General features: G+C 40.5%; 1 protein-coding gene across 3 annotated transcripts in view; it reads right to left on the bottom strand.

Annotated features, from left to right (window-relative positions):
* Positions 1–15,593, bottom strand: part of ASTN2 (astrotactin 2) — a 1,116,661-nt gene that overhangs the window by 949,699 nt on the left and 151,369 nt on the right. For all 3 annotated transcript variants that reach the window (XM_049774120.1, XM_049774121.1, XM_049774122.1), the window contains exon 2: positions 880–1,067. In XM_049774120.1, coding sequence (XP_049630077.1) covers positions 880–1,067 — 188 coding nt within the window. The remainder of the gene's footprint in view (positions 1–879; positions 1,068–15,593) is intronic.

The following is a 15,593-nucleotide window of genomic DNA, read 5'->3' as shown; positions in this document are numbered from 1 at the left end:
CAGCCTTTCCATGGGAAGCAGAAGACTCAAGAGATATAAGGTCATGAGCCAACAGGGATGCAAGATCATTTTACCTCTGTACCAAACATTCCACTTCTACTATGGAAGTGATAGACCTAAATGCATGCATTCTTGACAACTCTGCAATGAGATCATATACAGAAATTTTCCCAGCATTGTGCTGGCCACAAGGTGGTAGCTAGACAATAAATTTGTACACTCAGAAAAACTATGTTGTTGATGTAGGTCAGGTTTTTGTTGCCATATACACTTGATTCTAAATAGCCAAGAGCAGCTCCCTCTCTTACCAACTTGGGTAAATCTCTGCCTCGTGGCTTCACTATTATTCACCACTCTAAAGTAAAATACTACAGGTTTCTGCATATCACCTCACTGACCACCTTCAGCCAGCTCTAGGGGAGTCACTACCTACTGTCTACTTTGGAGGGGAGGTGGTGAGGGTTAGAACACATCAAGGACAGAAAAGGAAGAGTGTACTTGGCTCCATCTTACTCCAGTTGCATTTATTCAGGCACTTTTGGAGAGACCGGTTGTATCTAAATAAATTCAGCTCTCAGCCAAGCAGGCTATGCACATGTTAGATGTTAAACAGCTATTCCTCGTGACATCAGCCAAAAGGCCAAGAAGTCAGAGACTCTATATTTTCATCTCGGAAGCACAATTAGTTTGTCACAGCTGACAGATGATGGATGGGTGTGCATCAGTCCAACTGACACCACAAATCCATCTGACCTTCTGTTTGTCATTCTAACCACTCAGTCAGTTCATTTCCTCCATCTGTGGACAATAGCCCATCACCCTCTGGCTCCCTATCACCGCCCTCCCTCCTCAGCTTCCCTAGTATTCCTACTCACTTACCATCACGGAAATGTGGAGGATGTGCATCTGCTCCTCCACAATCTCTGATGGCTCCTGGAGCGTGGGGGTGGTGGCCCGAGCCAGCTGCCCAGAGCTGCTCATGGAGACATGGAAGTACAATGTGCCATTCTCAAGCCACTGCTGTCTCCAGTGCACCAGTGAGATGTCTGCCGCTGTACCCGACATCTCTGTAAGAAAAGAGCCAAGATGTCAAGTGAAGAGCCAGAAATATAGTATAAATGAGTAACACACTTCCCTTGCAGACAGCTGATGCAGATTCAATCCCCAGAACCTTCTATAGTTCCCTGGGTACCACCAGGAGTAACCTTTGAGTGTAGAACAAGAGGTAAACCCTAAGGACAGTTGGGTATAGCCAAAACAAAACAAAACAAAACAAAAGGTGCTAGTTAAGTCATATGCTCAGTGTAGGTGTTCTAGAGTGAGAGAGGCAACACAACTTCAGGAAATCTTAAGTCACTGAGTAGAAATTAAGATATCTTTCCTGTATCTATGAACCAGAAAATCACTTCTAGTTACAGATGGATCTACTTTGGCCAAGATACATCCCAAGCTGCAGAGTATTAGAGGTAGGACTTGAACTTAGATATACTTTACCTTTCTATGTAGAACTGGGTCTGATAAAGTCATAAATTCTGTACTGAGAATGTCAGTAAGGTCAGCAAGAGGGAGAATGTACTTCTTATCAATTGAGTCTATGGAGCTAGAAAATGAAGGGAGGAAATTTATGAGAGGATTCAAGGTACAGAGGGGACTTTTGAAGCAGAATTTTAAGTGTTGATAGTAGAACCACAGACCTTCAGAACTAGAAAAACCCAAGAGAAGCATACAACTTCATCAGTATTCCTCTATTATTCCTTTAATGGAACAAGAGGACAGCAGGTGACTTTTTTGGACCTTATTTGCCCGATTCTCATCAGAACAGTTCCATTTCACTACAGTTCATTTACTCTACTCCCCAGCAGAAGGGTTAATCATAAGCGATTCCATGGTTTTAAATTCCATGACCATCTAATCTTTGCATATTGCTAATGGTAAAATTAGGAGCTCCTGGCAAATGAAAAATCAGGTTTCCTGACTTGAAGTATCTAATTCTAGCCTGATGTTGATTTTCTCTCCATAGATTTCTTTTAAGAAGCAATTACTTTTTCAATAGTATTACCAATCCGTGTTGTCATTCAACAAAGCGTCTTATAGAATAAAAAAGAGTGATGGCCTAATGTACAAAAATGGCACTGCAGTGGTATTATCCCAAATTTCCATGGTGCTGTTAATTAAAGAGATGTGGTCTTGGAAAAAAAATTCTAGATAAACAATGTTTATAGTGTGTTATGAATCAAGGGAGAGAATGGTGAGGGGAATTACCAGCACTTCAATTATGAAAGTTACTATGGGAGAAAGAGGCCATACATCAACTGACAAGCAGGCTTACAAGTACTAGAGTGTGAGAGAGTTTCACCACCTTCCTGAGACGTGGAATTGATCTATAGATAGTTTGCTCCTAACCTCTAACATCTCATACTTTTGCACATGTGTGTTTGTTGATACACACACACAAGCGTGCATATTGGAGGAGGATTAAAGAAGCTTGGCTAAAACCTCTTAATATCCAATCAGCTGTCCTATGCAGCCTTGCAGCCCCATCCCATCTGAGGGAATAGAAGGAAAAGTCACCTGGCACAGGAGGGAGACAATATTTGCTCACTAAGTTTTACTGAATTATTCTTGCACAGTCCATTCCCAAGAGGCTCTGACTCCTTGAGATTCACAGTTAGAAGTCCTTAGAGAGAAAGCATACTGGCACTACGAAATTGCTGTGGAAGGTCAGTTGTTAATATTTATTATCTTCATGGAGAGGATCCAACTCACCCATGGGTATTCTGAAATCATATTTTCTCAGATGCTTGACTTTTCACTTTCTCCTCATTCATTCCACCAGAAATCCTTCAGAGTTCAGCCCAAATTTTCCCCATCTCAGCTTTCCCAAGTCACAACATCTACCTCTCCTACCAGCCTTTGTACAAGAGTTCATCCATATTAGGTTCTTAAACAGAGGACAGAAGAATCTAGGCATAGCACAGTCAGCTTCTGTCACTCCTCTGCTCTCAATTCCCAACATTTTAATTAGATTGGAAAACAGTATACTATAATTCCAATTCCAAGTAGAAAGTTGGGTAGAGGGGCTGGAGAGATAGCATGGAGGTAAGGTGTTTGCCTTACATGCAGAAGGACGGTGGTTTGATCCCGGCATCCCATATGGTCCCGTGAGCCTGCCAGAAGCGATTTCTGAGTGTAGAGCCAGGAGTAACCCCTGAGCATTGCTGGGGCTACTGTGACCACCCCCCCCCAAAAAAAGAAAGAAAGTTGTGTAGATTTCCCAAAATTGTATAGGGTTGGATACAACCACAAGAAGTCATCAGCTTTTAAAAATTATCCTTCCCAAAGTTCCCAGATCCCACTATGAATCCCTAGGGGTATCTATGTACAGTCTACCACACAGTCCCACCTTTCAGCCATCAATTAATGGTCTACCTCAAAATTCCCCCTTTTTTTTCTGCAAAGCCCAGAACCAGGGCATTGAGAACCTGGCTGAGAGCTGACTCTGAAGAGTTGTGTTTTATGCAGCAGAATACAAAATAAAGGGAATCAAGTTTCTAGCTGAGTGGACACCTCTTCTACCAAAAGTCCCTGAAAAATCCCAGACCCCTCCCCGCAGTCAAACATAGCCCCAAAGGAGACACAAGCAGAGAGAGTGGGGGGGGGAGCTTATTGAAATTTGCACAACTTACTCCAGTCAATTTCAGGGATTTTGCTACTAAAGAAATCTGCCCTTTCCATATTCAGATTCAAAAACAGAGATTCACCATGGACAAGTCAACTTGTTGAAAGTTCCTGGTAAAGTTTCACCCAGCCAAGCCTGATGGGTTTCGAGTTTCTGCAATTTCTATTCTGCCTGTTGGCCTTCTAGCATCTTCCTTTTTTTTTTCCTTGACGAAATTAGCCCACGAACTCCCAACAAGATTGAGCTTTTTGTTTGCTTGGCGATGAGTGCACCGTCAGCAGACAGCAAACGTTAAATGATAATAACAGTGTGTGAAACACAGTAAATATTGAATCACAGAGAACAGCTCTGGACAGAATGCTCTTACTGAGAAAAGAAAGTGTGTTTGGGATAGGGAGGAGGGGCACACTGGCTCAACGGAGAAAGAAACTGCCTCAGCAAAAGCAAAAAGCCTATATAACTCACCAGCCCCTTCACCCATTTGCCCATATTTTTGCTGCCTTCATTCATGCAGTCTGCCAGAGTGTGGCCCTTCATGACAGCAGTCACTTTAGTTGCTCAGAATGCAAAGGGACATAAAAAAGACAGATTTGCTTTCTCAAAGTTAATCATAGAGCAAAAATCTCTTAAGCCTCAAGTCTCTGTCCATTCAAGAGACCACCTTCCATTTAATGTGGCGCAGGATGCTGTATATGGTCCAGTCTCTCTGTCTACATCATCTTGGGCTCTGCAGAAATTATAATTTAATTATATTTAATTCTAATTCTGCAGGAATTATAACTTGCTCTCAAACTAGTCTAGTTTCCTCCTTTTTCTGCACACACGTGTGCTTTCTGACCAGAATCCTCCACTTAAGGGAATTCAAAGTGGCTTATTTCCAGCAGATATCTCAGTCTTATTAAAGGAGGCTGTAACACTCTTCCATTCATCCCTCCCCTCCACACATGTCCATGCTCTCATATCCTTTATTGGAACTTTCCACACCAAGGAGTACTCTTAGAAATTCAGCTTCTGTGACTTTCTAAACACATGTTTGAGGTGTGTGTTTGTACACAGGGTAGACAGGGAGGGACTTTGCAGATCTTAATGATACACAGCCATATTTCACATACTTTGATAAGTACTTGATGCAGAATAAGTACTTGGTAAATAAATCCTTAATGACTGATGATGAATACACACATATACACATACACGCAAATAAATACATATTTAGGCATCTATATACTCATATACATACACACAAAAATACACATATCAATACTAGGAAAATAAAAATAGTGTTAAGCCTTATGAGACAACCAAAGGAGAAATTCAATAGAAACTATGCCAAGGTAGAACTGGGCCCTGCCAGCTTTTGTTTTGGCAGTTCTTAGGTGATATGTATGGTGCTAGGAATTCAAATGGAGTTGGCCACATGCAAGGAAAATGCCTGAACCCTTCTACTAACTGTCAAGTCTTCTAGCTGACAGACCAAAAATTCTGGTGAAAATATTGAATCACAAGTTTTGCCAAGGACTAGAATATTTTGGGTCGTCAGAAGAAAAAAACCACAGAGGTGAGCTAGGGGCCGAACTTCCCAGGGCAGTGAGTTAGAATTTTGTGGAATGTCAGGTTGGAAACACAGTTCTGACACAAGAATAAAGGCCTTTAAATGCGTAGTGAGAGAGTTTATTTTATGCCATCGGGAATCAGTAGAGTGGACCTGATCAGAAAGCCAGTCCTGTGTCCATTAAAAATAGGTCAGAGAAATAGCGTAATCAAGGCCAGCTCTTGAAATTCCTCGCTGATTGATTTTCGACTTGCATTTTGCCTTTCCTCTTCCCCTCGTCCTTCCACATAAACATTTCATTCAAGTCTTCAAGTCATATTACACTCAAACTTAAAGCAAGAGAGGGACTAAACGCATTTGGTCGGGAACCAAGACGATTCCCATAAAGGCAGATTATGCTGACATGATGAATATAAAATGAAACAGCAGATATTAAAGTGGGAGAATTGGTGCGCCATGCCTTCCGGCAGCAAGCTGACTCCAGCGAGCGCCTGCCTCCCTCCTGCTCCCAATCATCTTAGTTTTATATTGGAATCATAAAGAAACAGGGATTGCCTTTCACCTTTCGGGATACTCCCCATTTGGGTTGCAATTTATGAAATATTCAATCGGTTCCAATCCCCTCTACCTCAAGTAAAGCCAAAGAGATCAACCTTCATCCAAGATTCTGGTTAGACCACCTCATCCCCTCAGCAGTCTCAGATCCATTCTCTCAGCTCCCTGGAAAAAGAAATAAAACAATCCCAAAGGCATGTTGTGCTTTTAATTGGCTTGTTCTTCCTAATCTATGGCACTCATTGTATTTTTTATTTAATCCCTGAAGGTCATTATGAAAATAAGCAGCTCTTCCCCTCACCAGACATCTCAGTAACCTCTCCCCTGGGGCTATCTCACTGGCCTTTGGATACCACAATACTAGTTAAGCCTCCAGCCAATTACTCACAGATAGCCTGAGAGTTCTTCTGAGGACTGTGCAAATGGTCTTTGCTTAGCTTGGCAGGGAGATATGTGTGTTCAACCCCCCACACAAGCAGAGAGACTTGAGAAAAGACAGTGACACTAACTTCTACCACACATACCACTAGTTATTCCAGCACATCAGGGTAGTCTTCTCTATGCAGTCAGTCTTGGTCAGTATGAGATATACATGGCAAATGTAAACCTCATCATTCTCTTTCCCATTCCCTTCGATGCAGAGCTTTATGATTCCCTCTGGTATGCAACTACACATGGCCCTATGTCAGCCACAATACCATTAGAAATGAGAGGACACTTTCTGTAAGGCCACCACCAAGTATTTAATGGTAGAACTGTTGAGACCTGAATTCTGAATAAGGAGGGATGCCATTTTGTAGAGGCCACATGGCAGGTTTCTTCTCAGATTCAGAGCAGGGAAAGACCCCATTTTGTAAGAATCACATGATGTAAGCCAGATGCTAGGTCTCCACCTGCCTCTTTCCATTAGCACTGCCCCAAGCTACCTGGCCATACCAGGTAGCCTATCAGGGAAAAACAAGGGAGCATTAAGAAGGTATCCCTGGGGCCCGGAGAGATAGCACAGCAGCATTTGCCTTGCAAGCAGCCGATCCAGGACCAAAGGTGATTGGTTCGAATCCTGGTGTCCCATATGGTCGTCGCCCCCCCCCCCCCCCCCGTGCCTGCCAGGAGCTATTTCTGAGCAGACAGCCAGGAGTAACCCCTGAGCAACGCCGGGTGTGCCCAAAAACCAAAAAAAAAAAAAAAAAAAAAAAGACAAGAAGGTATCCCTAGACAATAGCCAATTATTTTAAAGATCATCAGAAAGCTGGAACCTCCCTATATACTTTCCCTATATTCTTCCTCATGACCTTAGGCAGGGCTCATCTCCTTCAGGAGAAGGCCCTGGCTGGCCATTGTGAAGGTCTTCATTGGGCAGATTAAAGTATTAAAGTTTATTCCAGTTGTGTACTCTCGTCCTTTGACTCTGGACTCTAGCAGAACCACTGGAAAAAGCTTTGAAAGTCTCACTAAGTCAGGGTTCTCCAGAGCAATGGGACCTAATGCTCCTCTATATGTGTATAGAAATAGTATTATGATGAACTTATGGAGGTGAAAACTCATATAGTCTTACAGTGATATAGTTCAAATCCACATCTATAACTGGGAACATCAGGGGTTTATGTCCCAGTTCAAATCTAAAGTTCTGGGTAACAGGAGTGCTGATCTCCATGAGCATAAGAAGGAGGCCATCCTGAATCAAGCAGAGGGCAAGTTCTCTTCCCTCTAGCTTTGGGCTGTCTTCAGATCATCTCAGGATTGGATAGAGTCAACTGATATCCTTTTATTTAGTCCAACAATTACATGCTGTACTCCTGAGCTGGGTAGATAATAAAGGGCTTAAGCACATATCTTGTTTCATTCCCTCACATCATGTAGTTTTCTTGTATTGTCAAATGTAGCCCTAGAGGCCTCCAAGTACCTCTGTATTTGGTCCTGAAGAACCAGCAGGTGATCTGAATAATCTCAGTCACTGCAGGACCTAAGAAACACTATATCCTCTGGATTTGCATTGAATCACCAGCCCATAGACCAAGAGTCACTGGGAAAGACTTCTAGACCTTAAGAACATCTCCTCCCACTCTTCCCATTGCACACTCCCTAGAAATAACTAATTAAATAAAATAAATTTATCCTGAGCTCTTCCAGAAACACCCTCATAGACACATCCACCTTGGGCAGGATTAAGATGAATCAATGCAGAAGTATCTCATGGTTGGATATAGCACTGAGTTGTCACATTCTCAGTCCAAAAAAAAAGGAAGGGGACAGGATGGAAGTGGGGAGGTGGGTTAGACAGAGTGAATCTCAGAAGGCACTCAAGTGCAAGTAAGGCTGCCAGACAGGAGTTGAAGCCTTACAACAGAACCAGCTAGAACAAGGCAACCAGCTACCAAGGAGATGATGGATTAAGATACTCTTGTTCACTCTCCTTCTCGAGGTTTCCTTCCTTCCAAGGACTGATATGTAAATCTAACCAACTCAATTCTTAGCTCAAAACTTGACAAAGTCTCTCATTCCACAATGATTTAATCTGAAATCCTGAGCTCAGTACCTGTATTTCACCCTTCACTGGCCTTTACTACTTTTCACTCCTTTCTTTGCATCATTTGCAAAAAATTACCAAACATTTACATTGCCTTCATATAGGTTGTTTTTCAAATCAATATCTGTGAAGATGCCTTTGTGGACCTTAGAAAAGTTTTTTTCTATTCAATACCATGTGTGATAACTATTTCTTTATGCATCCATAAAGAGGAAATAAAGCATAGTGAAGATTACAGACTAGAGGCCAAGATCTTAAAATTGCTGCTAGCTCTTCAAGCCCATGTTCTCCCTTGGACATTTATCTAATATACTTGTCTTTAAGTTTCTTTCTTTATTTATTTACAGTCTGGTGATGCCTGTGTTCACTCTTGAAAATGTACTTCTGGTGTTGGAACAATACTATGTTTAGTAGGGTACTTGCCTTGCATGCAGCCTTGTTAACCATCATCAGCCATGTGTTTCATCCCTTTCATCCCACATAGACCCCTGAGCATCTCATGCAGTTCTCTGAGCACCAGGGGTAGTTCTTGAGTGCAGCACAAGGAGTAAGTCGGAGGATCAGAGGATATGGCCCAACCTCCTTCCTTTAAAAAAGAATATCTATTTCTCTCTTTACCTCCTTTAAAATCTTTCTAAATAAGTTTCAACCAAAAAAAAAGTATTGCTTAATAAAATCATTAAAAAATACATCTTGATTTTGAATCTCACTGCCTCTTTTGGGTTTCCAAGAATTTCAAATTGGATGTCCAAGAAAAGTTTTGAAGCTTCTTTATGCCTCAAGTTCCCCAAGTATCAATGAGAATAACAGTAGCATCTATCTCCAATTAGACATCATATAAACTTGCCTTTAACCTCAATCCTGATCCTTTGTAGGCATTCAAGTTACATGCTTTGCATATTACTTCATAGTCTTAGCATCCTCTTCTACTATTTTGCCACATCATGGTCATGGAAATTTAGCTACTCTAAGTGATCTGTTTTGGTATCTGGTGAAGAATATATTAGTGACATGGATACCCAGTGCCTTACACTTTGGCCAAACACAGAGTAGAGGGTGCTAGGAATGTTTGGAACTATTCTTATTTTTTTTTTCAGCCTCACCCAGTGACAGTCAGGGATTATTCCTGGCTATGTGCTCAGTAATCACTCTTTGCTTCAGGAGATCATATGAGATACCGAGGGTGTCTTTGGTCAGCGTGTGCAAGGCAAAACGCCCTACCGCTTGCGCCACTGCTCCCCCCCCCGTTTTTGGTGGAATTACTCTCTTTCTATATCACTTGGGCACCCCTGAAGAACAGAAAAACAAGCAACAACAATATCAGTTGTGATATAATAACTAGACAAAGATATTTATTTGACTGTCTTGTTCAAGTTCAGGCACCTTCAAGAATGCAAATACAAGGACACAACTTTAATTTTCTGGGAACTTCCCATGTAGACACAAAAGAAAACTATTCAAACAATTTTAAAAAGGAAAGGTATTATTCTGTGCAGACATAAGTAGGTGTTTATGTACCCAGAAAGAAACTGGAATAACTAGAATGGCAATCTTTAAATTGTGAGGAAAGAGGTGATTTTAATCGTGTCTGTATTAATTTTTTTCTACATTTTCTACATTGAATAGATGTCACCTCTGTGACAAAACCTCTGCAAAAGCAAATTTGTACAAACTTTAATTAGTAAATCAAATTTTTCCAGGATCAGGTATGGAGGGACTCTATTTATGGGAGTTCGGTTCAAGAAAGGAAGAAAAAGCATAATATAAATATTTGCAAGTCAAAGAAAAAGCTTTAAGGAGAAAATAGAATTTCTACTTTGGTCAAGAAAGTTTTCATGGATGAGTTTTAAAAATAGGAAAGAACCAGAGAGATGGTAAAGAGACTAGAACATTCACCTTTCAGATACCCTACCTGGCTTTGCTACTTGGCATCATATATGGTTCCCTAAGCACCAGTGAATTTCTGAGCATAGAGCTATGAGTAATCCCTGAGCACTGCCGAGTATAGTCCACCACACCTCTCTACCCCAAAATAAGATTTTAATAAACAGTTATGGGGGCCAAAGCAGTGGCGCATGCTCTAGGGATTTTTCCTTGCATGAGTTAACCTAGAACAGACCGCGGTTCAACCCCCCAGCATCCCATATGGTCCTCCAAGCCAGGAGCAATTTCTGAATGCATAGCCAGAAGTAACCCCTGAGCATCACCGAGTATGACCCAAAATGTAAAAAAAAAAAAAAATCTATGTAGCAAAAACAATATTGCATATAGAGTACTGACACAAAGGGCAGAAGGTAAGAAAATTACAAATATTTGTAAAGAGCACAGGGGGGTATGTAAAGTAGTAAAAACACAGACTCACTGTTAAGGTGAAAAAAGTCATAGGTCAGCACAGCAAAAAGTAAAGGAGGTGGCTATTACTTCTTAGCTATGGACAATTTCCTCGCAGGATAGACTCCAGGGTCCATTGGGGAAAAACTCATGCCATCAAACAAGTCCTATTTCAGAGAATAATGCTGCCTTAAAGATGACAGCTTGTGGGCAAAGGGTAGAATGGTGGGTAGATAAATGGATGAGGAAAATGAATGGCGGGGAGATCCAGAAGGTATGTATGTATTTATGTATGTGTTCCACTATTTTCTTTATCTAATCAAAAATATCCAATGAAGGGACTGGAGAGACAGTACAGAATAAGACAACTCTCTTGCATGCAATTTGCCTGGACTTGGTCCCCATCCTCCCGTATGGTCCCCTAAGCCCTGGCAGTGGGAAATACTGGTTGATCCCTGAGCAACACCTAGTATGGCAAACAAATAAATAAACAAACAAAACACTGCCTGAGTTAGTGACAAGAACGCTTAATTTGATGGTGGAAATTTGGGTTTCATGCTGCACCAGTATAAACTGATTTTTTTTTAATTTACTAAATCACAATTTACCTCACAATCTATCAATCTATCTATCTATCTATCTATCTATCTATCTATCTATCTATCTATCTATATATATAGATCTGTAAGGAGACAGTGTACTTTACATATCTAGCAAAGTACTTAAAATCAGAAAAGTTCAACAGTTGGTCCTAAAAACAAATATAATTACTATCCTATCATTAAAGAATATAATTTGGCTACGATTGATGAGAATTTAATTACTGGCTTATAGACCTTCCATTCCAGCCTGGATTGATGCTTCCCTGTCCCAAAGAAGCAGCAACAGCAGGCAAGTTTCTCTGGCATCAGATTTCTTCTTTCATTCAGTCACTTAAATATTCATTCTCCCAGAGTAGAAGTGATTTTTTGAGTTGAAGGCTATCCTGGGAACTTAGCATTCAATTGCTGCTCAATAGATATTTAGTGAAGAGGGCAGAGATATCACAGCAGTAGGGTGTTTGCCTTGCACGAGTCCAACCCAGGATGAACCTCAGTTCAAACCCTGGCCACCCAGATGGTCCCCCAAGCCTTCCAGGAGCGATTTCTGAGCACAGAGCCAGGAGTAACTTCTGAGTGCCACTGAGTGTGCACCCAAAACCAAAATAAATAAACGAATAAATAAGTAATTTAAAGAAATGTAAAAAAAAAAAGATATTTGGTGAAGAAATGAATCCCTTGATAAATACTATATGGAGTCCCTGTCCTCAAGCAGGTTTTTATCCAGGAAAACAAAACAAGAAAAACTATGGCAGTGTGTTACAAATGATGCAAAGATTATTACGGGATATTGTATGAGAGATAAATGACATGCGCTTAACATGCATTGTAGCAGGCAAGAAGGGATGCTGAGAATGGTCCTTAACCTGGTCATTTTACAATGCTAAGAGTTTCTTTACTTTTTATTTCTTTTCTGTTTTTGTTTGTTTGTTTTGTTTTTGTTTCTTTCTTTCTGAACTACACCTGGCTATCGTCAAGGCTCCTCATGGCATTAGCACAGAAATCACTCTTGGAGGTGCTCAGGGAATCATATGAAATACCAGGAACTGAATTGGGGTTGGCCAAATACAAAGCAAGAACCCTACCCACTGTACTATTGTCTAACCCCTTTCTCTTGTTTCTGTTTTGTTTTGTTTTGTTTTTTAATTTATTTTCTAACAGTTTCTTGGGGCCAGAGTGATAACACAGCAGTAGGGCATTTGCCTTGCATGTGGCTGACCTTGGATGGATCTGCGTTCTATCTCTGGCATCCCATATGGTCCCCCAAGCCAGAAGCAATTTCTGAGCACATAGCCAGTAGTAACCACTGAGCATCACCAGTGTGGCCCAAAAAACTAAACAAACAAACAAAAAAAAAACAAAACAAAACAAAAAAAAAAAGGAGGGGGGATTTTCTTGCATTTTCTTTATCAGGTCAAGTTAAATGCCCTTAAATGCAGTAGTGTAGTGTTTGGGTAGGGAGGTTGCAGAGTATAGCCAGTGGAGATAGGGTGCTAGGGAGAGAGAACCAGGCCAGGCAGCCTCCCTTGAAAAAAGTCCCAGGATGGGATTCAGGGTCCTCCTTTCCCACCCCCCACTTGTCAGTGCTCATCTCTGTCTTTGTCTCCCATCTGTCCATTTCCACCTCCTTTGGGAACTGCATATTTTACTCAAAACTGTTTTTTCCAAGCTACTCCATAAAACCAAAAACCAAAAAGAAAGAAAGAAAGAAAGAAAGAAAGAAAGAAAGAAAGAAAGAAAGAAAGAAAGAAAGAAAGAAAGAAAGAAAGAAAGAAAGAAAAAAGAAAGAAGAAAGAAAGAAAGAAGAAAGAAAGAGAAAGAAAGAGAGAGAGAAAGAAAAAGAGAAAGAAAAAGAGAGAGAAAGAAAGAAAGAAAGAAAGAAGAAAGAAAGAAAGAAAGAAAGAAAGAAAGAAAGAAAGAAAGAAAGAAAGAAAGAAAGAAAGAAAGAAAGAAAGAAAGAAAGAAAGAAAGAAAGAAGAAAGAAAGAGAGAGAGAGAGAAAGAAAAAGAGAAAGAAAAAGAGAGAAAGAAAGAAAGAAAGAAAGAAGAAAGAAAGAAAGAAAGAAAGAAAGAAAGAAAGAAAGAAAGAAAGAAAGAAAGAAAGAAAGAAAGAAAGAAAGAAAGAAAGAAAGAAAGAAAGAAAGAAAGAAAGAAAAAGAAGAAGCATTCATCTGAGTGTTCATTTCACAGGTTTAGATTTGTTAAGGCAACAAACCAGAAGAGCTTGGCACCATCTTGTATTATAGGTGAGGGATAGGTGGATGGAAGGTGGGATAAAAACAACAAAACACGAGTATGTCCCAGTAATGGAACAGAAAGCACAACTGAACCTATCTGCACTGTCTCTCTGAGCTGTTTGCTGCAAAGAAAAAAGGTTGGACTTGGAAGAATCGTTTTTTATGAGGAATTTATGCAGGTGCCAGATCAAGAACTAAACCCTTTCCATTTCTACTCCAGGCCCCTTCTTCTGCTTTCCAGGATTTCTTTCAGGCATTGCATCCCTCCTGGAATTTCCTCATATCTTCTTTTGCACACAGAGCTAAGAACTGGCTTCAAATGTCAGCTGATTAAAAACCTTGATTTCAAATGTGATTCCATAAAGAAAAACATAGAACCCCCATTGACATTGAAGCTAAAAGCATTTTCAAGGATGAAGACCGTTGACTAAGAAAGTAGATGCAAAGATAAACAAATAGAACTACATTAAACTAAGAAGCAGCTGTGTCTTGAAAGAAACAATGACCAGGATACAAAGATAGCTCATGAAATGGTAGAAGTTACTTCCCCAACGCTCATCTGATAAGGGCTGAATACTAAAGATATAATAGGCACTGTTAGAACTTTACAAGAAAAATGAACTCCATTAAAAATGGGGAAAAATAAAAATAAACTTCCTCAAAGAAGAAATACAAATAGCTAAGAGGCATATGAAAAAGTGCCCCTCATTAGTAATCACCAGGGAAATAAAAATCAAAACAACTATAATTTACAAGTTCACATCACAGAAACTGGCACACATCGAAAAGAACAAGAACAACCAGTATTGTTATGGATTTGGAGAAAAGGGAATTCTCATGGACTACTGGTGTGAATATCAATTGGTTCTGCCTTTTGGAAAACAACATGGGCATTCCTTAAAAAATCTAGAAATTGAACTTCAATTTGTCCCAGTAACTCCACTTCTTGGAGTCTATTATTGGATCCAAAACAAAATGGAGAAAAGACATTGTATCTCTATGTTCCTTGCAACACTATTCCAATGACCACTATATGGAAACAACCCTGAAGCCTCATCCCTCCATTCTCCCTAGGTAACTTGACCTTACCTGCAAGACCCCGCCCATTCCTGGGAGGGGTCTTGGAAAAGGTAGATAAGGCCTTTGACCCAGGGGATTAGCCCCTTTTTGGTCTTTTGGTCTTTGACCAGCATGGAGGTCAAAGGGAAGATGGCTGACAAGAGTTAAGATGCAGGGCTAGCTAAGAATGGCTAATGCATAAAAGGTTATAATATAGGCCACACATGTGGTGGATAGGGCATGAATAAAGTTGATGCTTCCCGATGCCTGTCTCTGGATAAGTCTGATTCTGCTGTTTTTCCGCCATTCACCTAAATCTGGGACCCGCCAGCTGAATGGGGATTGAGGAGCCACGTGGCCTGGGATGGCAGAGAAAAATCCCTCCATCCACCTCCATCCAGATCCATCGTTAATTATTTAACGCTACAAACCCAAATGCCCCATAAGAGGTGACTGGGTAAAGAAATTGTGGTACACATAAACAATGGAATATTACTTGGTCATAAAAAAATAAAGCCATGCAATTCGCTGTTAAGTGGGGAACATTGAGAGTCTGATGCTGAATGAAATTAGTAAGTGGGAAAGAGATGACACCAAATGACTTTTTTCATAGGTGGAATAAGAAGAAACAATGTTGGAATAACGAATATCCAATGACAGTGGTATCAAAGAACACGAGAACTGTGATTCAGCAGGATGCATGCTACCTGAGGGGGCTGGGAGATAGGACAAAAAGTGGGTGACAACTGTGACAGAGGGTAACATTCAACCAGGAGTAGATGGTGCTGAGAGGGAGTACAGAATTAGGTATGAAACCCTATCGGGAACAGTGCTGTCAATCACAGTTCAAAAAATTACATATATGAAAAATGCTCCTTTTATAGGCAGATTGGGAAGTGGGAAGGAAATGGAGAATATTGGAAGGAAAGTGAACACTGATGAAGGGACACAATAATGTGTACCAGAAGCCTAATAATGGAAACTTTGTGATTTCACAGTGACTTTAAATTTTTTAAAGTTAATTTTTAATATAAAATTAAAAAACGAAAAAGAAA

The sequence above is a fragment of the Suncus etruscus genome, chromosome 5 (assembly GCF_024139225.1).
Source record: "Suncus etruscus isolate mSunEtr1 chromosome 5, mSunEtr1.pri.cur, whole genome shotgun sequence".
Taxonomy (NCBI): domain Eukaryota; kingdom Metazoa; phylum Chordata; class Mammalia; order Eulipotyphla; family Soricidae; genus Suncus; species Suncus etruscus.
The sequence above is the reverse complement of the archived record's forward strand: the minus strand, read 5'-3'. Positions and strand labels throughout refer to the sequence as shown.